The sequence below is a fragment of the Phacochoerus africanus genome, chromosome 15, assembly GCF_016906955.1.
Source record: "Phacochoerus africanus isolate WHEZ1 chromosome 15, ROS_Pafr_v1, whole genome shotgun sequence".
NCBI classification, from domain to species: Eukaryota; Metazoa; Chordata; class Mammalia; order Artiodactyla; family Suidae; genus Phacochoerus; species Phacochoerus africanus.
In genome coordinates, this window is record NC_062558.1 from 43286288 (window position 1) to 43311265 (window position 24978).

The 24978-nt window shown below is 50.4% G+C and overlaps 1 protein-coding gene across 3 annotated transcripts in view; it reads left to right on the top strand.

Moving 5' to 3' along the window:
- Positions 1 to 24941, top strand: part of KIAA1671 (KIAA1671 ortholog) — a 195085-nt gene extending 170144 nt beyond the window's left edge. For all 3 annotated transcript variants that reach the window (XM_047762197.1, XM_047762199.1, XM_047762198.1), the window contains 7 exons: positions 4052 to 4170; positions 9171 to 9426; positions 12167 to 12341; positions 12585 to 12709; positions 14339 to 14481; positions 19089 to 19171; positions 19865 to 24941. In XM_047762197.1, the coding sequence (XP_047618153.1) occupies positions 4052 to 4170; positions 9171 to 9426; positions 12167 to 12341; positions 12585 to 12709; positions 14339 to 14481; positions 19089 to 19167 (897 nt within the window). In that variant the 3' untranslated portion in view covers positions 19168 to 19171; positions 19865 to 24941. The remainder of the gene's footprint in view (positions 1 to 4051; positions 4171 to 9170; positions 9427 to 12166; positions 12342 to 12584; positions 12710 to 14338; positions 14482 to 19088; positions 19172 to 19864) is intronic.
- Positions 24942 to 24978: the final 37 nt, after the last annotated feature.

Here is a 24978-nt window from a genome sequence, read left to right on the forward strand (position 1 = left end):
TGAGGGCCAGAGGTGAGGGAGGCAGGGAGACCTCCTGAGCTGGACAGATCAGATGAAATGTTCCTGACAGAGACTTTGAAGGACTCCGGGGCTGATCCAACATGGGAGTGAGGGTGACGGAGGAGTGAGGGGCGCTGCCCTCCAGGGTCCTGGGTCTGGGATCAGACAGTGGAGGGAGAAGACCTCCATCCCTGCCTGTGGGGGTCCCAGATCCCTGAGCAGCACAAACCTCAAAACTCCGCGGAAGGGCCCACAAGCGGGAATGCTGGAAACCAGTGTATTTCTGCTAAGCACCATCTACCCTGCCCCCTGTCCCCCAGCGCCAGCCGAAGGAGGTCAGGACACAGTCCCCTGCCTCCTGCTCTGATTCCATCCTCAGCATCCTACAGAACTTGCCGTTCTGATTTCCAGAGGCCCCACCTGCACATCCTGCCTCCATCACTCAGCACTGAGAGATCCCCATCTCTTGGGGTTTGTTTGTTTTGTCTTTTTAGGGACACACCCATGGCATATGGAGGTTCCCAGGCTAGGGGTCGAATCAGAGCTGTAGCCCCCGGCCCACTCCACAGCCACAGCAACGCGGGATCCAAGCAGTGTCTGCGACCCACACCACAGCTCATGGCAATGCTGGATCCTTAACCCACTGAGCAAGGCCAGGGATCAAACCCACACAACCTCCTGGTTGCTAGTTGGGTTCGTTAGCCACTGAGCCATGAAATGAACTCCATCTTGGGGGGTTTGAGGACCCGAGAAGAATCACGCCTTGCCCTCCCCCACCTGACTCTGGGGAGGGCCGTGAACCCGGTTCTGGTCACATCAGCTCCTGTTATGTGCCAGGTGCCAAGCTTAACGCTTCCCAGGGATTATCTCCTTGAAGCCTCAAGACAACCCTTGTTTCTCCACTGAGAAAACTGAGACTTGGGTAGAGTGAGTCCTTGGACCAAACCACCCAGCTGCAACAACTTCCCCTTCCAATCCAGAGCTATGAGCTGTAAGCTGTCCCTGCGCCATCTCCCCTCTGCTTCGTGCTGTGCTTGGCACACAAGGGGCACAGGCCCAGCATCCACCTTGCAGTTCACTGCTTGGGACAAGGATGGCAAGTCCACCACAAGCAGCCCCCAAGACACTGACCTCTGGCCTCCGAATCTGACCCATGTAGGGGATTAAGTTAGGGAGTGGCTGATTCTGTCACGTCTGCAAAAGCTGTAAGCAGCTGAGAGCACGCTCAGGGGACCGCTTCCATTCCCCGGTCCCAGGGGGAGTTCCCTCAAGGGAGCTGGGTGCTGACCATGTCAGGTGACCTTTCAAGGCAAAAACATCCAAGTTTCAGGAGTTCCCTTGTGCTGCAGTGGGTTAGGGATCCAGCCTTGTCACTGCAGTGTCTCGGGTTGCTGCTATGGTGAGGGTTTGACCCCTGGCCGGGGAACTTCCACATGCCACAGGAGTGGCCAAACACACACACAAATCCAAGTTTCCCCAAATGGGGACTGACTTCATTCCTAACAGCCACCCCCATGTGCTACCTGGGGCATATAGTTTAGGGGAACTGTCCCAAGCCTGGTTCGCACATGCCACCCCTCAACCCTGCCTGGGGAGTTCGCCCGTGGGATATCAGAGATAGGTCACTTTAGCTCCAAGGGTTCATCATATTTTTGATTATAACAGTGACCAGTCATCAGCAACCTAAATGCCCAACACTTGGGGACTGATTAAATGAATGGTGGGTCCAGGCAGTGGAATATTCCTTAGCTTTTAATGAAGATGCTGTCAGTGAGTCGACCAGGGGAAATTCTGGACAGGACTGTGGCAGAATGTGGTCCCTAGGTGATGCGTGGTTTTTAAATACTATTCTATGCACTTTTCTATAATTTCTAAATGTTTTACAATGAGCATGAACGACCTTGGTAACTTGAACAAGGAAAGGAATCCACAGGCCGTGAAATTAGGGTATGCGAATGTGGCCATTTACCAGAGGTGACCAAGGGGTTTATTCTGATTCCCAGTGGTCCTTGCACATACCTGGCCCACAGTATCCCCTCAAACATCATGGGGGATGCACATGTCCCAAAAAAGTGAGAGAGAAAATGAGGAAGGAGGTAGGTGTTTATTGGGTGTTTCCTGAAGGCCACATCCTGCCCTAGGAGCTATCACATGGGTCCTCTCATTGGCATCACACCCTTGTTTCCTCACTGAATCCTTGTCCCATCCCTGTGTCTCCAAGAGGGATATAAGAACCCTGAGGTCACACAGCAGAGCTTTCTCCTTGAGGTGTATGCTCATTCTGTGGGACCACATATGCTTGCTCTACCAAGAATGGTTCCATAGAAGCTGCGAAGAGGTATGCGCCCCATGCCCAGGAGGAGGATAGCCACTGAGGGACAGTTTGCCCACCTCCACTAAGCGCCTACTGGGTGCCAGGCAGGTTCTTTGGGGAACATAGGTGATGGATCATCCAGTTGTAAAGGGAGCCTCTGCTGAGTTACTGAATCTCAGGGGTTGTGTCTGTGTTGTGACCCCCAGTTCCCCAGTGGCTGGCACATAGTAGGTGCTCAATAAATGTCTGTTGTGTAAATAACTTATATGTCAAACGTCACCTGGTAGAGCAGTGAGTCCAACACAGGCAGGAAGAGTTCAAGGGAAGGTGAGGTGGCTGCAATGGCTTTGGGTGAGAAGGATGGATAGGAAGGGGGAACAGCACAAGCAAAGCCATGGAGGCTGGAATGCGAGGCTTGTGTGGGATGTGGGAGCAGGTCAGGATGGGTGGGATGGAGGGTCTCTTTGGAGGAGGGGATGGGACTGGACAGGAAATTTGGGGCTCATTTACAAGGGGTGTTGGATCTCAGCCAGAGAACACTAGGGAGCCATCGAAGGTTTTTGAGCAGGAGATTCGTGCTCTGATGCACATTCCAGTAGAGTAAGCCCTGTGACCTCACATGGAACACAAGGAGTGAGATTCTCCTGTTGGTCTTTCAGGATTGGGGGCAAAGTCACTCTCACCCTTGGCCCCATCACCCTCAACTCCCTCTGTTTCTCATCCACTGACCTCAAGTCATCAAGAGGTGGTGACTAGGAATGTCCTTCAAAGCTCAGAAGCCAAGGCCCTTTGAATTGCAGTTGTGCCAGTGGCTGCTCAAGGGGCTGGAGTACTGGTTTTGCCTCGAGCACTGCAGCTGCTCCCCAGTCATTAACACTGAGGCCCAAGCAGCCAGTTCAATAGTCCGTCACCAGGAACAGGCTTTTTAATTTGCCAAGTGAACAAGTTAGAGAAGCCAGCAGTCTGGTCATTGGATGAAGGTCTGCGGGCTGTCCGGCCTGTGCCAGGTACCAGGCTGGGCCCTGAGGCCAATGCCATGGTTACCAGCTCCCGCTCAGAAGGCCCAGGCTGTGTGGGGCACCGTGGTTGCCGGTTTGGACGTGGGTCCAAGCTCCTCGCCCAGGTTTGAGTCCCACCTTGCCCTTTACTGGCCATTTGATTTGGGGCGCATCCCTCCACCTCTCCACACCTCAGTGTTCTCATCTGAAAAACAGGGATTGTAATGAGCTCCACCTCATGGGGTTGCTGTGGGGGCTGCAGAGCAGCAAGGTGATGGACAGGCAGCTTGGTCGACCCTAGGCACAGGTTAAATGCTCCACGGAGGCTGGGCTGAGTGATGCTGATGGTGGAAACATGGCAGCCATGGGCACCCAGGGGCGGGGGACAGGTGGGAGGCATTCTAACCAGACCCATAGGTCCTGGGAGCATTGAGGAAGGAGAGAAGCTTGGCTAGGGGCAGGTGGCAGCCACGTGGGACCCTGCATGCCAGGAGGGTGACCCCTTCCTCCCACTTTGCCTGGCTTTGGCTCCAACAGTCCTGCATCCTGCAAATGCCTTGGGCAAACCTGGACAATTGGTCACCCTAGGGCTCAGCCCAGAGACTTGGACCCACTTCTGAGCGCAACAGGGAGCTGGAGTGTCTTCCAGCAGGAGTGGGGTGATGCGCTGTGACCTGTCAGCTGGGACCAGGTTCGGAGCATCTTCCCCTGATGGATACCTCTGGCTTTGTCCTTGCAGGATCAGCTGAAGCAGTGTTTCTCCAGGCGGACCCCCGAGGCCAAGGACACTGACACCCTCGTGCAGGAAGCCGACAGCCAGTATGGGACGTGGCCAGACCAGCGCCAAAGCGGGGAGAGGTAGGGAAGGAGGGGCGGGGCCTCGGCGGGGCGGGGCCTCCGGGCAGTTCTCTATTACTACGTAGAGCCTGTTTTGCCTGTAACTGTAAGAGCCAACCATTCTTTTTATAAAACAGAAATACCAAAATTTTATCTTAAAATGATATATGAAAAATATCTAGAACAGGCAGATCCATAGAGACAGAAAGTCGATTTGTGGTTATCAGGGGTCGGGGATGAGAGGGGGAGGAACTGCTGAACAGGGACCAGGTTTCCTTTTGGGAAGATGAAGACGTTCTAGAATCACAGAAAGGTGACAGTGGCATAACATTGTGAGTGCGCTAAACACCACTACTGGTAGTTTATGTTGCATGTGTTTTACCACCATAAAAAAAAATTGCAAAAAGGATTTCCCACTGTGGCTCAGCGGATTAAGGACCCAATGTTGTCTCTGTGAGGATGCGGGTCTGAGCCCTAGCCTCACTTAGTGGGTTGGCGATCTGGCGACACAGATGTGGCTTGGATCTTGTATTGACGTTGGCTGTGGAGTAGTCCGGCAGCTGCAGCTCCGATTCCACCCCTAGCCTGGGAACTTACATTTGCCACAAGTTTGGCCCTCAAAAAAAACAAAAATTACAAATAAAATGAAAACTGCCTCTAATCTCAGCACACCGATATAGCCTTCATTCATATTTTTTGTTGTCTTTTTAGACTTTTCTGTGTGTGTGTGTATATATATATATATTTACAAATGTAGGAGCATATCGTACATATTGCTTTTTAAGCTGTCTGCATTTAATATCATCACTGTTGGAGGCATTAGTCTGGCCGGGAGGGAATATTATGACAGTGGCAGAAGCCCGAAGGCTACTGATATTTCCTGGGTTCAAGAGACTGGCATGTCTGAGTTCCAGCTCCACCCTCCCTGTCTGTGGGGTCCTGGGTACATCTGTTATATTTACCAGATTTCATGCTCCTCCTCCATAGAAAAGGAAAGATGCTTGAGAAAACAGCCGAGCACATCATCAGCACTGAAACATAACATTTTTTTAAATTTATTTTTTATTGTTATTTCCCCCAACACACTTTATTTTCCCACTGTACAGATTGGGGACCCTGTTGCACATATATATACACACACACACACATAACTTTTTCTCCCATTATTGTGCTGCCTTATAAGTATCTAGACATAGTTTTCAGTGCTACACAGCAGGATCTCATTGTAAATCCAATGGTTCGCATCTGTCAACCTCAAGCTCCCGATCCCTCCCACTCCTTCCCCCCTCTCCCGGGCAACCACAAGTCTATTCTCCAAGTTCATGATTTTCTTTTCCATGGAAAGGTTCATTTGTGCTGTATATTGGATACCAGATATGAGTGATATCATATGGTATTTGTGTTTTTATTTCTGACTTATTTCACTCAGGATGAGAGTCTCTAGTTCCATTCATGTTGCTGCAAATAGCATTATTTTGTTCTTTTTTATGGCTGAGTAGTATTCCATTGTGTATATATACCACATCTTCCTAATGCAGTTGTCTGTCAATGGACATTTGGGTTGTTTTCATGTCTTGGCTATTATGAATAGAGCTGCAATGAACATGCGGGTACATGTGTCCTTTTTAAGGAAAGTTTTGTCCGGATGTATGCCCAGGAGTGGGATTACTGGATCATATTGTAGTTCTAAGTATAGATTTCTAAGGTACCTGTACCATCAAACTCCTGGAAGAGAACACAGGCAAAACATTCTCTGACATCAACCTCATGAATATTTTCTCAGGTCAGTTTCCCAAAGCAACAGAAATAAAAGCAAAAATAAACCTGTGGGACCTAATCAACCTGACAAGCTTTTGCACAGCAAAAGAAAACAAAAAGGCAACTTACAGAATGGGAGAAAATAGTTTCAAATGATGCAACTGTCAAGGGCTTGATCTCTAGAATATACAAGCAGCTTATACAACTCAACAGCAAAAAAGCCAACAACCCAATGGAAAAATGGGCAAAAGACCTGAATAGACATTTCTCCAAGGAAGATATACAGATGGCCAACAAGCACATGAAAAAATGCTCAACATCCCTGATTATTAGAGAAATGCAAATCAAAACTACCATGAGATACCACCTCACACCAGTCAGAATGGCCGTCATTAATAAGTCCACAAATAATAAGTGCTGGAGGGGGTGTGGAGAAAAGGGAACCCTCCTGCACTGTTGGTGGGAATGTAAGCTGATACAACCACCATGGAGAACAGTATGGAGGTACCTTAGAAACATAACATTTAATCCTAACACCCCATCCTGCAGAGGCGAAGACTGAGGCACATGGAGTTATGGGGATGGTAACCTGTGCAGCACTTGGCATACTTTTTGGCGATTAGCACATTGCACTTGTTCATTGTTTTAAAAATGCAGTTTCTCTTCTTGCCCTTGGGCAGAATTGAACACCGCAGCTTCATGGACACCAGGGGTAGACCTGCTGTGTTCTCTGCTCATGCCTTCCCACCCGAGGCCTCAGGATTGCACTTAAAAACAAACAAACAAAAAAGACAGTGTATGGTTTCTTTCTTTTTTCTTTTCTTTTCTTTTCTTTGGTTTGTAGTGCCACATCTGCGATGTATGGAAGTTCCCAGGATAGAAGTCAAATCAGAGCTGTAGCCACCAGCCTATGCCACAGCCACAGCAAGGCTGGATCTGAGCCTCATCTGTGACCTACACCACAGCTCATGGCAATGCTGGATCCTTAACCCACTGAGTGAGGCCAGGGATCAGACCTGCAGTCTCATGGATACTAGTAGGGTTCATAACCCTCTGAAACAGGATGGGAACTCCTTTTATTTATATATATATATTTATATTTATATATGTGTAGTTGATTTACCATTTTGTACCAATTTCTGCTGTACAGCAAAGTGACCTAGTCATGTATATATGTGTGTATATATATATACATATATACATATAGATGTGTGTGTGTGTATATATATATATATATATGTATATACATTCTTTTTAAAAATATTTTCTATCATGGTCTATCCCAGGAGATCGGATCTAGTTCCCTGTGCTGTACAGTAGGACCTTATTGTTTATAGGATCACACGTTCATTTAAAGTCAGAGAGACCTGGGGTGACCCTGGTGTGGCCACCTACCATAGCAGTTTCCCTGTCTATGGGTATAGTGCCCAGGGATATGGTGTGTCCATAGCTGAGCCAAACGCAGACCCAGGTCTCCCATCTGCTCCCCCACCCCCCATCAGGAGCAGACACACCCCTCTGCAGGGTGATGTCCCACAGTAGTCTTTGATACCAACGTCGGGTGGGGGTTGATGAAATCAGAAGTGGGTAAGAAAAAGCAAAAGGGAAGCACAGGTTTCTTACAGTACCCAGAAAGGCATGTTTTCTCTTCTAACCTGTGATATGTGTTTAGTTCATGACACTGCTGCAGTTGCACGGGCCTGCGAGTCTGCAAGCCTGGGTCCCGGTTTTGCTGTCACTCAGTGACCCTGGCAGGCCCCTTTTCCCTCTGGGCCTGCACCCTCCCAGCTCTTGTAGGGAGCCTAGCGACACCTGGCGGCAGGGACCTGGCATTTCCCCCGTGTCCTGGGATCGCCCTCTGCTGTCTCCTGGAGGCACTGCAGCTCTTCCGCCAGGAAATGGCCCAGGAGCCCCTGCGCTCCCAACCTTGAGCAGCAGCGCCACCTGCTGTCTCCTCTGTGGTATTTCCCTCACTTTTTGTGGATTTGCCTCAGTCCCACCCCACAACCCAATGTATTGCCTATTCCAAGTGAAAGTCATCCCAGAGCTGACAAAGAGCATGATTGTGCTCCTGTGGGAGACATCAATACACCTGGGTTGAAGATTTTGCCCAAAGGTGCAGCTCAGAGGTCTTTGGGGCCAACCCTTCTATCAGGGGGTTGGTGTCTGGTGTGTCCATCCCTTTTCCTCATGGTAGGGCTTTCCCATGCCCTTGACTTTAGGTCTTTTTAAGGAGTGGGGAGCAGGGAACCTTTTTAACCTAATGGCTTGATTTATTTATAAGTTTTCTATCTTGTGTGGTTCTAATTATCCAAGCGGTACTTGGAATACATTATCACGGGCCGAAACTCCAGAAGGAGGAGAAGGATACAGGCATGGATTCTGGAGTCAGGTCTGCTCCTGTGGGCAAGACACCTCACGTCTCTGTGCCTTGGTGTCCTCTTTAGCGAGGTTGGCATTTAATTTCATGGTGTTAATCCTACCTCACAGGGTTGTGGAGGTTGCAGGATAATAGGATAATCCTCGTAGGACTGGGGAGTGTATGAAATGATACAGTTTTTGGCACAGGGCCTGGCACACAGTAAGCACACAGTAGCAAACCTGAGTGAGTGAGTGAGTGAGTGAGTGAATAAATGAATGAAGCAGTGGGGGAGATTGACTCCTGCTCTTCCATGGGTAACAGCTGGTCCTTAATCAGTCTCCCTCAGCACCGTCCACCTGAAATACAATGCCAGCTGCAGACTTGAGACATGCAATTTTAGTGTCCTAGCCACCACATCACGTCAGAACAGTAAAAAGAAACTTGCGAAATGCATTTCAACAGTATAGTCTACTGAACCCAGCAGACCTGAAATACTTCCATTTTAACATGTAATCAATATGAAGTTATTAAAGAGATACTTTACATTCTTTTTTTTTTCCACTGAAAGGTTTGGGGATCCAGCATGTACTTTGTATTCACGGCATAGCTCAGCCCATATTGGCCACATTGCAGGGACCCAGTGCCAAATGGCAGGGTTAGAGGGTCCTGAAAGGGACAGGACTGACTCCTCCCATCCCACACCTGTCCAGATGTGCTGGAGGCATCACATAGGGTACCTGGCTGGGTCCAGAGTGGTTCTCCTACTAGGAAGCTCTGTCGTCTCTTGTTTCTCGGTGCATAAAGCACACCCCACACCTACTCTGAGCTTCTTCCTTTCCTTGAAATGCAGTTCTCTGAAACAACCTGCCTAAGCATGCCTCCCTCCCTTCCTTTCTCACAGCTTAGCCCCTGAGTCCCCATCGCCTGATAGCAGTGCCACATCGACTCGGAAGCAGGCCCCCAGCAGCCGCTTATCCTCACTGTCCTCCCAAACGGAGGCCACCTCGGTCGGGGATCAGCATGACTGTTCCAGGGACCAGCGGAGCACCAGTGTGGACCGATCCAGCACCGACCTGGAATCCACTGACGGGACAGAAGGGCCACTCCCACCAGACACCAGCCCCTCAAAAAGGGTGGATGACTTCTCCTTTATCGATGTAAGTTGGAAGTTGGAATCACGTGAGAGAAACAGTCATTTCTTCTTAAAGGGGCATTCTAGCAGCTCCCTAATCGCCCCTTTCAAGGGTAGAAGCTGTGTGCCAGGGCCCCCTGCCATAGGTGCAGCGGGCACAATCTGAGGTAGGCCTGATGTCTACATGTGGTTTGGACCTGCCACACACCAGCTGTGTGTCTTAGGGCAAATGTCTTCAGCTTTCTGAGTCTCAGCTTCCTTACTCACTCGTAACCATGACAGCTGTGAATATAATCAACATGTGTTCAAGTTAAAACTAGCTATTGGCCTTCCCTTGTGGTGCTGAGGGTTAAGGATCTGCCATTATCACTGCTGTGGTGAGGGTCACCCCTGTGGTAAGGGTTTGATCCCTGACCTGGGAACTTCCACATGCTGTGGATATGGGGAAAAAAAAAAAAAAAAAACTGAGCTAAGACCCCATCTGTTAGGTAAGCAGGCAGTCTGGGCTCTCACCCTCGAGGGTATCTGCCTGAGGATGCTCAGACTGATTCTGCTGGGGGTTCTCACCAAGATCTGAGCAAATGGGACCGTGTCCCTGGAGCCAGGGGATCCAAGTCTTTCTGTAAAGGGAGTCTCCTCAGGCCCAGGCAGCCCCCAGAACTCAGCTCTTCCAAGGCCTCGCAGAACAGCCCCAAGATGCCAGCCTCCTGGGTCCAACCGCCTCCCGGGTCCAACCGCCTCCCGATCCAGCCCCTTCTGGACCAGCACCAGTCCTCTGCCTGGGTCAGCAAGATCGTCCTGTTCAATCCTTGAGACACAGGGGTCTTATTATTCTCCTTCCCTGACGGTAGGGCTACCTGCCCCCCCTCCTGAGGATGCAACACCTAAATGATGCAAAGTCTAAAATGGACCCTCTCTCCACGTAAAGCTCACAGATGCCCCCAAGAGAAGGAGCATCACTGCTTGGGTGGGGGCTTTTAGGACCTCAAAGTGGCCTCTCCTTCCTAAACATGGTCAAGGTCTCTTGCTGGCATCTCTAGATAAGGGCAGAGATGGGACAGGCACAAATACAGTGTCCATTGGGGCACCCCACTCTGTAAACATGGCCAGGGTGCAGATTGTAAGGATTTAGTTAGGTGATATGTTCAGTTATTCATTCAACAGACATTTGCTGAGCTCCAGCTATGTCCCAAGCATTGTTCTAGCTTACATGCTCATGTGATGTCACTGTGCACTAGCATAATTCTCCAGATTTCCCTGCTAGAACATTAAGCCCAAGAGAAGAGCCCAGCCCCATTTTTGCAGATTAGGGAACAGAAGTGGCCACTGAGTGATTGAAATGCTTGTGTCCCTGAGCACGGGTCCAGCTGATTATTTCACACTGAGGTCACCTGCAGGCAAATTTTGGAGGCTGCAAGCAGAGGCATTAAGGAGTCTAGCTGCTGTAGTGGCCTGAGGCTGCAAGGGTGGGCCTGGGGAAGCGGAAGCAAAGCCCCTACCACCCAAGCCAGCCCCTGCCTGGCTGTGGCCCCTTCCCACCTCCTCTGAGTCCAAGATGCTGGCTTTCTCTACCAATGTGCGCTCTCTTGTTGGGGACGGTAGACCCTGGGTGACTTCCATCCCCCACCCACTTTGACCAGCCCCACTCTAGTCCCCTCATGGAACACCATTGTGGCCTCTTGGGGAGACAGCTGTGCCGATTGATGTCAGCTCCCTCCGCCCATGCCCAGGGGGGTGTCTGTCACTTACCAACTCTGGGAAGTGATTCATTGAAATTAGCTCATCATTGCTAACTAAGAGGGCCTGGGTGACAGAATTTTTCCAAAGTGGAGCTGAGAAGAGGAATCCAGAATTGCATGCCTGCTAAGGAGCTGGCCAGGAAGAGAGAGGCCCCTTTTAGGAATAACTCTTGGCCATGATCCTGCATCAGGCATTGCTGGAACCAGAGGTTTCCAGGCCAGGGCTCATTGAATTCCCTCAACCACCCTAGGAAGGGGAGACTATTATTCTGCTCTTAAAAATAGGGACACCCCAGCTCAGAGAGGGTGAGTCCCCTGCATGAGGTCACACAGCTAGGATTCGAACCCAGTGGGATTTGAACCCCAAGCTACAAGCTCTCCACCACCATCTCCTGGGAGGTCACTGAGCCAATGGCCAGGCCAACTTGGATGGTTCATCCTCCCAGCCCTTTTGGCGCAAAAGGTGGTGACTTTGGAAACCATCACTGGCCCTCCACCTGCCTCTGCTCAGAGTGTGATGCTTGAAAACAGATGCCTGGTACTTAGTAGGTAGCTCCAGCCTCTCCCACCTGTACCCAGAATCTTCGGGAGTAGAGGATGGACCACACTGAGAACCCCCAAGCTCATGGCCCCTGTGTGGAATAAGGTTGTTGTAAGGATTTAGTTAGATGATGTGATTAGTTATTCATTCAACAAACAGACAAACATGTGTTGAGCTCCTGTTGTGTACTACTCTAGCTTACCTGCTCGGATGATGTCACCAGGAGGGGAAGGGCATTTCCATTATGCGCCACCATGTGGGGCACTTGAGGTTCATTGGCTTCTTGGAATCAGCTTATGTGGTATGTTTCACAGAGAAATTAGTCTTAGGGTGTGAGGTTCCTATTAAAATGGAGAAATGCTGGCCCAGGTACCACCTGAATACCATCTGTGCATCAGTGCAGCTACACACACCTCCCTCGGGGGGGTGCCCTCATTTCATGTTTCCTGTGCCCATTTGTCTCTCCCTCTCTGCCGCCCCCACAGCAAACCTCAGTCCTCGACTCAAGTGCCCTCAAGACCCGCGTGCAGCTCAGCAAGAGAAGCCGCCGCCGGGCGCCCCTCTCCCATCCCCGCCGGCGAAGCCGAGTCAGCGAGTCAGAGAGCAGGTCCCCCCTGGAGGAGGAGGCCGACAGCGCGTGGATGTTCAGGGACTCCACAGGTACGCCCCCTGCTGCACGGAGCACTCGGACCCGCAGGAAGATTGCAGGGAAACCCTGGAAGGAGCTTCCTGGCTTTGAAGGAACACAGGCACCTGGATTTGTCCCCATCTGGAAAATGGGCCCGTAAGGCCTCTGTGCTGGGCTGTGGGGGTTGCCCGACAGACTGTCTGTGCAAAGGGTCTGGCACGAAGGCCTCACAATGGCAGCTGCCAGGGATCTCAGTGCTCTTTTCTTTGCAACAGAGGAGAAATCCCCCAGGAAGGAAGAGTCAGATGAGGAGGAGAAGCCATCCAGGGCTGAGAGGACGCCCATCAGCCGACCCCAGAGGATGCCTGTGTTTCCAGGCATGGACCCCGCAGCACTGAAGGTACCTCATGCCCAGAGCTATGCTCAGCGTGGCCGCCAAACAGATAGACCCACGTTCCTCACCCTCCTCCTTCCTTCCTCCCTCCTTTCCTCCCTGTCTTGTTTTTGAAATAGTTGAAGACTCAGGGAGTTCCTACTGTGGTGCAGTGGAAACAAATCCGACTAGGAACCATGAGGTTGCGGGTTCGATTCCTGGCCTCTCTCAGTGGGTTAAGGATCAGGCGTTGCCATGAGCCGTGGTGTAGGTCACAGATGAGACTTGGATCTGGCATTGTTGTGGCTGTGGCGTAGGCCGGCAGCTGTGGCTCTGATTCGACCCCTAGCCTGGGAACTTCCATATGCCACAAGTGCAGCCCTAAAAAAATAAAAAATAAAAAAATATTTGAAGACTGGAATTCCAGAACTAGTAGAGAGAGTTCCCGGGTCCCTCTCCTCACCCAGCTTCCCCAGTGAGCACCCCCGCCCAGGCCATGGTACGTTATTGAGACTTGCACATTGGCCTTGGCCTGGTGCTATGAACAATACTACTGATTTATTTGGGTTTTTCCAGCGACCCCCTGTTTCTGAATCGCCACTTTCTGTCTTTTTTTTTTTTTTTTGGTCTTTTTGCCACTTCTTGGGCCGCTCCTGCGGCACATGGAGGTTCCCAGGCTAGGGGTCCAATTGGAGCTGTAGCTGCCAGCATATGCCACAGTCACAGCAATGCTGGATTTGAGCTGCGTCTGCGACCTACACCACCGCTCATGGCAACGCTGGATCGTTAACCCACTGAGCAAGCCAGGGATCGAACCTGCAACCTCATGGTTCCTGGACAGATTTGTTAACCACTGAGCCACGACGGGAACTCCGCCACTTTCTATCTTTCTTTGACCTCTAAGCCTGCTGCTCAGTTTGGTCTTTAGTGAAGCTTCCATGTGCTCACCTGTAAAGGGGGCCAAAAATCCACCTCAGGGGAGTTCCCTGCTGGCCTAGAGGTTAAGGATCTGGTGTCGTCACTGCTGTGGCTCAGCTCATTGCTGTGGCTTGTGTTCCATCCCTGGCCAGGGAACTTCCGCATGCCTCGGGTGCAGCCAGAAAAAAAAAGAAAAAAAAAAGGCATTCCATTCCCAACGTGCCCTCCCGGTGGTGGGATCTGCGCCTGCCTTTTCCCCACGGGCATCTGATAGTCAAAAACCTCATGTACTCCTATATTCAGAAGCAAGGAGTTTGATGGGGCTGGATCTCGTCTGGAAGATATGACCATGGCCTCCATCTCAGGCTCTTGGAAAATTAGGGAGATAGGGTTCCTGTGATGAGCACCCCGCAAATGGTGGCTTTCTAGCCGAAGATAAGGTGATTGGTAGCTTTCTAGCCGAAGATAAGGTGATTGTGTAGATTTTTGATGGTTGTTGATTACAGGGGTCGAGAGTGGCCACTTGGACTCTGCACCTGACCTCTGCTTTTTCTTGGCCTCCAAGGTCAGGCAGCATCTCCCCGTCTCAACCCCCCACCGTGTCTGCTACTTGGGTCCGTTCGGGTGCCGGGAGCCCTATTGTCACCACTGTGCAGTGACAGTGACAGTGCTGTAGAATGGGCCCCTCCCCCAGGCCACAGGCAGTTTACAGACTCCACCACTGTCTTCTCTCCTCAGGCCCAGCTGCACAAGAGGCCAGAGGCGGACGGACCCGGTGAGACCCCCGGCTGGGCCCCCCAGCCCAAGACCTCCAAGTCCCCCTTCCAGCCTGGGGTGCTGGGCAGCCGCGTGCTGCCGTCCAGTGTGGAGAAGGATGAGAGGTGAGAGGTCTCGGGGATGAAGGTCCTCCCCTCCTGGACTGCAGATGTACTTCCGGGGAGGCGCCTGCCTAGGGTCTGGAGCCGAGGGCGGGGAGAACCTCCACTGTGTGTTCGCTCTCGTAGTAGAACTTTGTTCATGTAAACTCTCTGCCCCCTGACATCTCTTTTTATTTTTTTCATTTTTGGCCCCCCCATGGCATGTGGGGTTCCCGGGTAGGGATCACATCTGAGCCACAGTCTCAACCTAAGCTGCAACCTCTGTGACACCAGATCTGCACCCACTCTGCAGGGCCTGGGATGGAACTGACGTCCCACTGCTCCTAAGACACCAGCATGCTGATCCAGTTGTGCCACAGCGGGAGCTCCCCTGGACGTCTTAAAAATTACACAGAGCTGGGGAAGGGGGCAGGTATCAGGCCAGCTGCCCGCACACCTTCCCTCTTCCCTCCATGTGCTACAGGGCAATCCTGGTTGGAAAATTCCTGCTCCGGTCCAGCCCTGTCTGACCAATGGGGACTCTGAGGCTTCCTTCCCCTCCGACCCTGCAGGGAAGTGCCTGTGTCTCAGGACAGTATAGGTGGCCTGGGAGGACCACCCAAGGGCACAGCCAGGTTAAAGGAGAGAAACTCAATACAGCCGCCCTTTGGGGAGTAGCTGTCCAGTTCCCAGATTAGGTTTGCCCACTGCACAGATGAGCCCTCACAGCCCCCGCCTCGCAGGGGCTCCCAGCCTGGGGCATGTCAGCAGCTGCTGGTGGCGGTTAGAGAGCCCGGCTCTAAGATCACATAGCCAGGGCTTCATCCCAGCTGTGCAGCTTTAAGAGCTGCATGGCCTGAGAAAAGGCACTCCAGAGCCTCAGTTTCCTCATCTGCAGAATGGGTTTACTAATCCTGCCCTTCCCAGATGGTCATAAGGGTGAAACAAGTAAGTGTGTGTAATGCCCCTTGCACTGGATCTGGCGTGTGCACGTACTCAGTAGAGGACGGTGGAATTCTTATTAAGAGTATTTCTGGGAGTTCCCGTCGTGGCCCAGTGGTTAACGAATCCGACTAGGAACCATGAGGTTGCGGGTTCGGTCCCTGCCCTTGCTCAGTGGGTTAACGATCCGGTGTTGCCGTGAGCTGTGGTGTAGGTTGCAGACGCGGCTCGGATCCCACGTTGCTGTGGCTCTGGCGTAGGCCGGCGGCTACAGCTCCGATTCAACCCCTAGCCTGGGAACCTCCATATGCCACGGGAGTGGCTCAAGAAATAGCAACAGCAACAACAAAAGACAAAAACAAAAACAAACAAACAAACAAAAAAGAGTATTTCTGGAGTTCCTGCTGTGGCACAATGGGTTAAGGCTCCAACTGCAGCAGCTCCAGTCACTGCAGAGGTGCGGGTTTGATCCCTGGCCCAGAGCAGTGGGTTAAGTTTTGGGCATTGTTGCAGCTGTGGTGTAGGTTGCAACTGCAGCTCAGATTCAATCTCTGGTCTGAGAACTTCCACATGCTAACACATGAATGTTAAGGATTATTCATGATGCTGCCATTGTAATATAAGAGTTATGAATAGAGCAAGGGCTAGCCAGCTGTCTGTGTTTGTAAATAAATTTTTTTTTAATTGCTTTTTTAGGGCCACACTTGCGACATATGAAAGTTCCCTGGCTAGGAGTTGCATCAGAGCTACAGCTGCTGGCCTACGCCACAGCCACAGTGTCTCAGGATCTGAGCTGCATCAGTGACCTACACCACAGCTGTGTGTGTGTGTGTGTGTGTGTGTGTGTGTGTGTGTGTGTGTGATCCTTAACCCACTGAGCAAGGCCAGGGATCGAACCCGCATCCTCACGAATACTAGTTGGGTTCATTACTGCTGAGCCACAGTGGGAACTTCTTGTAAATAAAGTTTTATTGGCACACAGCCATCATTTAAAGATGGTCTGCAGCTGCTCTCCTGATACAAGTGCAAACTTGTCTAGCTGACAGACACCTGCTAACCTGCAACCTCAAAAACACTTACTGTCTGGCTCTTTATCTGCCCCCCGGGATAGAGGAAGGCAGAAGAAGGGTTTGTAATGCAGACTTGAGGAGGAGAGGTGTGGGAAAGGCTTCCAGGAGAAGGGGACACCAAGCTGGGTCATGACAGACAAAGAAGTGGCTGGAGTCCAGCACACGCAAAGGCCCAGAGGCCTGGAGGAACCGGGCAGTGCGGGCAGTGCCTATTCTCAGAGCACAGGATGGGCTGTGGAAAGCAGGAGGGCAAGCGGTTGAGAGAAAGGTTGGGGCTAAGAGGGTGCCTCTCCTGCTCTGGAAACATCAGGATTGCTCTGGAGTCAGCTGAGGGTTCCAGTGTTTCTCCAGGGTACCCAGACCCCTCTCTGCTCAAGGGACCTCTCTCCTTCCTCACAGACTCCCACCCCACCCCCAGCCAAGTGAGCAGTGTCCCTGAGCCCTCCAGGACCACAGGTCAGGAGCTTTCTCTGCGATCAACAGCAGTCAGTTTTCATGCATACATGTGTTTGATTATAAGAACAGTACAGGAGTTCCCGTAGTGGCTCAGTGGTTAACGAACCCGACTAGCATCCATGAGGATGCGGGTTTGATTCCTAGCCTTGCTCAGTGTGTTAGGGATCCGGTGTTGCGATGAGCTGTTGGGTAGGTCACAGATGCGGTGGCCTGGATCCCGCATTGCTGTGGCTGTGGTGTAGCCACAGCTCTAGCTCTGATTGGACCCCTAGCCTGCAAACCTCCATATGCCACAGGTGCAGCCCTAAAAAGACAAAAAAAAAAAAAAAAAAGAACAGCACAGGCTCACCATGGCAATTGTAGGGAATATAAAATGAATGTAAAGCAGAAAAGAAAATCACCCATGATCTGACCTGTCCAAAGACCACTATAGTGATGTGTGGTCCTCGATCCTTCCATTTTTATTTTTATTTATTTATTTATTTTTTGTCTTTTTGCCTTTTCCAGGGCCACTCCCATGGCATATGGAAGTTCCCAGGCTAGGAGTCTAATCAGAGCCGTAGCCACCAGCCTTCACCAGAGCCACAGCAACGCGGGATCCGAGCCGCGTCTGTGACCTACACCACAGCTCACGACAACCCAGGATCCTTAACCCACTGAGCAAGGCCAAGGATCGAACCCTCATAGTTCCTAGTCGGATTCGTTAACCACTGAGCCACGACGGGAACTCCGATCCTTCTATTTTTAAAAGAATGTCATTGAGATTACAACATATAATATATGTAGTTTCTTTGTTGTTTACACATTGGTGTGACCAGTCCCCCATGGCCATTAAATTCTTCATAAATATGATTTTTCTTTAAAAAAGTTTCAGAATTTTTTGTTTGACTTTATTGTTTTTGTTTAAATGATGTGTTCTCATTACAAGCCATTCTGAGAACAAAGAAAAGTACATAAAAAAGAAAGTAAAAAGTAGAGCCCTCGAAAATGCTGGTGACTCAGATATATTCACTTTGAGAAAATTCATTCTGCTGTGCACTTGTGATCTGAGTACTTTTCTGGATGTGTATTCTTCAATTAAAAAAAAAAAAAGCCAAGGGAGTTCCCGTTGTGGCGCAGTGGTTAACAAATCTGACTAGGAACCATGAGGTTTCGGGCTTGATCCCTGGCCTTGCTCAGTGAGTTAAGGATCCGGCGTTGCCGTGAGCTGTGGTGTAGGTCGCAGACGTGGCTTGTATCCCACGTTGCTGTGGCTGTGGTGTAGGGCGGCACCTGCAGCTCCGATTCGACCCCTAGCCTGGGAACCTCCCATATGTCGCAGGAGCAGCCAAAGAAATGGCAAAAAGACAAAAAAAAAAAAAAAAAGTCAAAACAGATCATACCCTCCCAAATAGTCCTTATCATTATTCAGTAAACGTAAGATATATATGTGTATATATATGTTTATATATATAAAATATATGTCTTGCAGGCATTGTATTAGTCATTGTATTTCTTCTCCAAAGAAACAGAACCAATAGGATGTAAATAGGATATATGCATAGGGAGAGAGAGAGAGATTAAGAATTGGCTTTCACAATTGTGGGGACTTGTGAGTCTAAAATCTGAGGGGTAGGCAGGTGGGCTGGAGACCCAGGGAGGAGCTGATGTTGCAGTTCAAGTCCCAAAGGCAGTGTCTTGGCAGAATTCCCTCTTCTTTTGCAGAGGTTGGTCTTTTTCAATTAAGGCCTTCACCTGATTGGACGGGGCCCACCCATGTTACAGAGGGCAGTCTGCTTTATTCAGAGACAGCCAGTTTAAATGTCACATCTCATCTAAATAAATAAATAAATAAATAAATACCTTCACAGAAACATCTAGTATAATGTTTGACTCAACAGCTGGGTACTGTGGCCTAGCCAAGTTGACGCATCGAATTAACCCTTACGGGTGTTTAGGAGGGTAGAGAGGTGGAAGGATGGATGGCTATCTAGATGACAAGTGGATGGATGGAAATAATTTCATCTGAGCATGACTTTCTGTGGCAGATTATTTCACAGAATGGATACACCATGACTTATGCAGTGTCCCAGGGCAGCGGGAGAATTGTGTTCCATATATCCTGGCCCACAGGGAGCCCTCGGTCAGGCTCACAGTTGGCTCTCACTGGCTTTGTGTTTTCAGATTGGAGGAGCCTTCTCCCCAGTGGCTAAAGGAGCTGAAATCCAAGAAGAGGCAAAGCCTGTGCGAGAATCAAGCTTGAGCAGGTAGGTGGGACCCTTGGGGGGGGACCCGGACCAAGCCTGCGATCCCAGGGACCAGGGAGGGGGCAAAGTCTCAGAGACTCGGGATGCTGTGCCCTGGGGAAGAGAAGGGAAAACGCAGCTGAGGGAGCTCCAGGTTCCTGTAAAGAGGGCGGTAATGATCCGCTTCCTCTTCAGGAGAAAAACACAGCTGGACGGCCTGGGGTGGGTGGCAAGGGCATTGGCGAAGGGTCCCAGGGCCCAGGCTCTGGTCTCAGCCCTTCTCACTGCATCTCAATGCACCTTTAAAAAAAATCAGTGGATGTGGAATTCTATGTGACTCAGCAGTAACGAACTGACTAGTATCCATGAGGATGCGGAGCGGATCCCTGACCTTGCTCGGTGAGTTAAGGATCCAGCGGTGCCATGAGCTGCGGTGTAGGTTGAAGATGCGGCTGGGATCTGGCATTGCTGTGGTTGTGGTATAGGCCAGAGGCTACAGCTCCGATTGGACCCCCCAACCCAGGAACGTCCAGATGCTGCAGGTCCAGCTGTAAAAAGAAAAAAAAAAAAAAAAAAAAGCCATCTTTCCTAACCTGTGGCTTGTGGGGGTGGCCGTCTTGGGAAGCACCAGAAGAGGTTCTAAGGCTTGAGGGTGGAGAGAAATGGGGTCACGTGTTCCCCCGACTGACGCCAAGACTGTCCCTTCCTCTCCAGACAGGGGACACTGCCACATCTAATGAACAAGCCTTAACTGTCAGAACCCGAAGCCGAGGCCATGCCGCTGCGTCCCTTCCTGCACATGCCTGGGCCCTTCTGGTCGGTGGCAGGGAGAACACTGCCCAGCGCCTACCCCTCAGCAGGCTCTCCTGAATGGATGGGGCAGGAAGGCTTATCCTCCACAGGCACTGTCACCGCCTCCCAGACAGCACCTCCGGCTGGGAAAGAATCCAGGCGGCCCAGAAACATCCACGCTGGCAGGGGTTTGGTTTTGGTTTTACGCAAAAATGTGCTTTTCTCCCCATTTTTGACCCCTGCAGTAGCACCATGAATGGGGATGTAAGGCTGGCCCATCTCTCCGGGGTCCTGAGTCTGAAAACATCCCTTTTCCTCCAACCCCAGGTCTGGTCTTTTTCAAAAGGACGTTTTCAAGGAAGATGAAACCATGCATTTCCTGCTGTAACTGTGGTCCAAAGCAGCATCGCTGGGTTGGGGGTTTTGATTCCTCCTTTGTGGGGGTACTTCTCCCTCTTGAAGAATCAGAAGTTCCGATCTTTAAACACCCACCCTCATTCTTTCAAGAGTATTTATCCTCCCCATGGGGCTGGTGCAGAGCTGGCCTGTTCCATTGTACGTCGTCGTGTTTGCTTTCGAAGGTGATAAAGCAATAATGCAGCCAACTTTCTTTGAAATTTGATACGTATATACGTTTTGACATGAAAGAACAAGGGGAGAGGTGTGTGAACAGTTTGCTTGAAAGTATCTGATCATCTCAGGTTATCTTATCCCTGCCCAAGCTTTTAAAAAAAAAAAACTCCTTGTCACCCTTGTGTACATTTTCCTGGTTCCTTTTCATCTGAGCTCTGATTTCTGTGGGGTGACTTTTGTCCCTTGACCTCAAGGGTTCAAAAACAGCAGCCCGAATGGCAGTGCCTTTCCCTCTCAAGCATCAAACCTGCCCCCTGAGAGCCTCTTTCTCCAAAGTCCTTTTCTGAGCATGACCTGAGCTGCTGGCTTGAAAGAACCGTTCCCAGTTGGCCTCAGGATAGATGATGAATAAGGGGTTTCTTCTCACCTCTTCTTTCTACCCGCCCTACCCCCCATTCTACCTGACCAGGTGCTTTTTCTAGGTCCAAATGCAGGAAGGGAGGGTCTTGCTAAAAGCCCTTCTATGGAGGGGAGCCCTTTGCCCACTCCGGGGCCTATGAACAGATGTGCCAGATGCTAGGTGATCAAGTCCAGGCTTTTACCTTGCCTCTTTTTTCCTGCCAATTCTCAGCTCATTCCCAGGAATCTCGAAGACCTCCAGGGTCTCCAGTCACCATCTACTCTGTTCTTTTTGTAGGAAATCCTCCACACCTGCTTCCACCTCTTAAGCCCAAGGCTCCAGCAAATGTCTCAGAAATGGCTGGCCCACCTGTCATGTCTGGAGTTGCCATAAACCTTGTGCCAACCTTGCCTGGAAGATGCCCATCTGTGAGAGAGATGCCCAGGCCGTTCCCAGGGCAGCCCACGATTGCCAAGGGCTGTAGGGGCTCAGTTTCCTAGTGGATCTGTGCCCAGCACTTTCCTGGAGGTGGAAATTTCTCTTGATAAATCTGTTCTTTGCAAATGGTGTCAAAACATGCCTCCCTGCTCCCTGGCCCCCCTCCCACGGTCTTCATTTGTCTCCCCAACTCTTCTCCCTCCCTGACCTCCCTTCACCCCCTCCCTGTCTTGGGGGTGGCAGGATGGAGACGCATCCTGTCTCTCCAGGTTAAGACCAATGCCTGGGCCCTGGAGAAGGGGCTGTGGTTCAGCACCACGGACAGTGATGGAGCCCCAAGTTGGGCGCCCACTCCCAGAGTCCCATTGACTGAGCTTTGGCTGCTTGATGGGCAGTTGTTGGAACCTGTCAACTGCTCAACCTTTGTGCATCTGGAAACCTCATGCATCTGTGTCTGGAGACTTGGTCTTGCTTGATCATAGTCTGTATTCTCTTCATTCTCTGAGTTAGTGGTCAATCTGTTCTCTCTGGCCTCTTGGGAACTGCTTCAGTTGATTTTTCTTTCTCGTTTTTTAAAGATCCAGTTCACATTTTATTTCGCCTTTGATGTGGTGGCTTTCCAGGTCAATAGGTCTCCTTAAAAGACACCCCCCAGTGTGCTTTGACCCTGAGTTCTTTTCTTGGCAGCTTTCTTTCTTTGTCTTTCTCAAGGTGGGTCGGGCCCCTTGGTACCATCTAGGCAGCAGGAAGTAACCTGCTCTATTGAGTCAGTGTATGGATACGCACCATGCAGAACTCTCAGTTTGGAATTGGTCATGTTTCAGCCCAGGTACACCCACCAGGAAAGAAAAACACTTGAACATGAGATTGACCTGGAGGTCTTCTACCTAACCTCTCACACCCGGATTGGAAATAGAAAGTCCACTTAATCCTTTGGTGATGAGGACATAGAAAGTCCACCCCCTTGAAACTGCGCAGAGCGGCCTCACCCTCCACACCACAGAGCGGACAATCACTTAGTGCTGGCTCCTGTGACCTATGGTTCCCATGGCCCCTGGCCCTAAGATCAGTACAATGAAGTTATCGGCAACTGATGCTTGGCACCTTTGCAGACAACTGTGTGGGCTCTCGGGGGCTAAGCAAGGGGTTGTGTGCTAGTTTCTTGAGTTTGTCTGGAGCCACCTTTGGAAATCTGTCTCCTTTTAAACGAACTTAATATGCCTTAATCATTTGTATGCAATGGAGTCACCTGCCCTCATCAAGCCCTGGGCCTCTGGCTTTCTTTGGATGAAAGTTTTATACAGAATGCATCAAAAATAAGATGGATAGATGGATAAGATAGGTGATTTTTTTAAAATAGTATAATCTCTGTCTGTTTCCCTCCCTCCTTCCCCTGCTCCCCCCTCCCCCTCTGCACATCAGCATTTTGATGGCTGGTCTTTGGACAAGTCTGCATCTTTTCTCTCTGCAGTAGATCTCCTTCTTCACAGTCTCTTGCCTAATGTAACAAGCTTCAGCCTGTGAATTTCCATGGCAAGGCCTCAAAACTCAGTGTTGTAGAGAGTCCAGAGTCCGTCAGAGCTACCAGAGCAATGCCAGCGAAGCAGGGGCCTCACAGAGTTTAGAATGTTGGGGACTTTGAGTTATGCTGACCTGACAGCCTCAGGTTGTCTAGGATTCAGGGAAAGGACAATGGGATAGGGAGGGTTTGCAGGGGACAAACCTAGTCACATGCTTTCAGACAAACGTGTTTTCCTTTGTGCATCCTGGGAATCGAGGCCAATTCTTGGTATTGAAATAGGCGTAAGCCTGAGGTCCTCAACTTTAGAGGCTGTGCAGGGGATTTGGAAAAACCTCAGGCATGATGTCCGCGAAGGCCTCAGCTGCTCCCACCTGGTGCTGGCAGCTGCCTTGTCTACTTCCGCTTTTAGGTTTTTCAACTCTATGCCCCCAGACTGCCCCAGGAGCTGAAAATCAGCAGGTGTGCGCTTGGATCACCTCCAAAACAAAGTGCTATCTTAGAGGTGACTCTAAGAAGTCACACGGAATGAGAGGGCCCCTAAGGCAGCCTCTCCCAGCCTCCTCCTCTCTCCCCATGGCCTCTCCCACACAGCCCTGTCCCTGAATACAGGAAGTGAGGTAACTGTTGCTTTGTGTAAATTAGCACTTCGGGGTAAGGTCTGTGGAGAGGGAAGGGACATGGGAGAAAAGCTTTATCTACTGGGAATTGCCCCTCCCGACTTTAAGCTGCGGTGAGTGACTATGGTGATGGAGCAATCTTCCAAAGCCTCTGACTGTGCCTTTCCTCCTCCAACATGTGTTAAAACAGGAAAGATTTAAAAAAAAAAAATACAACAAAAAAACCCCCACAGCATTGTGACTCTGTGGGATGGGGTGGGGGTAGGGACAATATTGATTGGCAGGAGCCACTTAAAGGGGGCAGGGCACGTGGAAGGGGGTCCGCTTGGGCTCCATCCCCTTAGGGAGGATGGATCTGAACTCTGTGCTGAGAAGCTCCCAGGAGTCATCATGTTGGAATTCCAAGCAAGCCAAGGATCTGGAAATGGATAGCCATGTGGAAAGCCAGAAGGCATGAGTGTGCTGGGTCTTGGCTGATCATATCTCCTTTGACCCCCATCACCCTTCTAGAGGTTTCTTTGGTCTGAGTTGGTTCCCGCAGGGAGGGGGAGCAGAGAGCCAGGTTCTGGAAAGTCAGCCTGAGATTTCTGGCAAGGTAACCTCTCAGCCTCTCCTCCTCATCCTCCCAGAATCTCCTTAGTAACCCTCAAGCCCAGCAGCCCACCATCTCCTCCTCTGAATCAGCCTGGCACTTTTTTGACAATCTCCAGTGGCATCGCACCTACTAAAAAAAAAAAAAAAAAAAAAGATGCCATTGTCTAAAGGAGAATTTGAGCTTTTTAATGATCTCATTCCACATAGCCTTATAGATCATGTAAATAGGGGGGCTGGCAAAAGTCATCTGTTGTGTTATGGAAGATGTTTTGTACTGTGTTATTTCCTGAATTATACCGATATTGCTCCAAGTCACGCACTTCCCAGATGATTACGATCCTCAAAACGCTTTGTAAGATGGGGGGAGCGGACATATATATTCCTACACTCTGTAATTTCCTCACCTTTTTCCTGGGTCCCTTCCTCAGATATTTGAGTCATGCTAGAAAAGGAACTCGAGTCTTCTGTGGGCAGGAAAGTTGAAGCGTCCTGCCAGCTGGTGTCCTCGAAGTTGCCTTATGAATTCACGGGCTCTAGGAATTCTGATCGGAAGGCGGTCGACCGGCACTTTATCCAATCCCAGAAAGGATCTCTAAGTCGCGTGACTGATTATTCATCTAGAAAAACCTATATTTTTAACGTTAAAACAAAGGGGGCTCCCCGGACCTCACAGAGTATTGGCTGTCTACAAGTGCTTTTCTATTTTGTAACTGTAAAGAGGTTTCATACGCACAGAAGAAGAGCAGTTGGGAATCTGGTCGACTGCCCTAAAACAAAATGACCTTTGCATGTACAAAGATGTTGCATTCAGACTCTGAAAACAGCAAATAAAGCTTTGACGTGAGCTGCACTGGAGAAGTTGGTGTGTCAGTGCATGAATGAATGGGCTCCC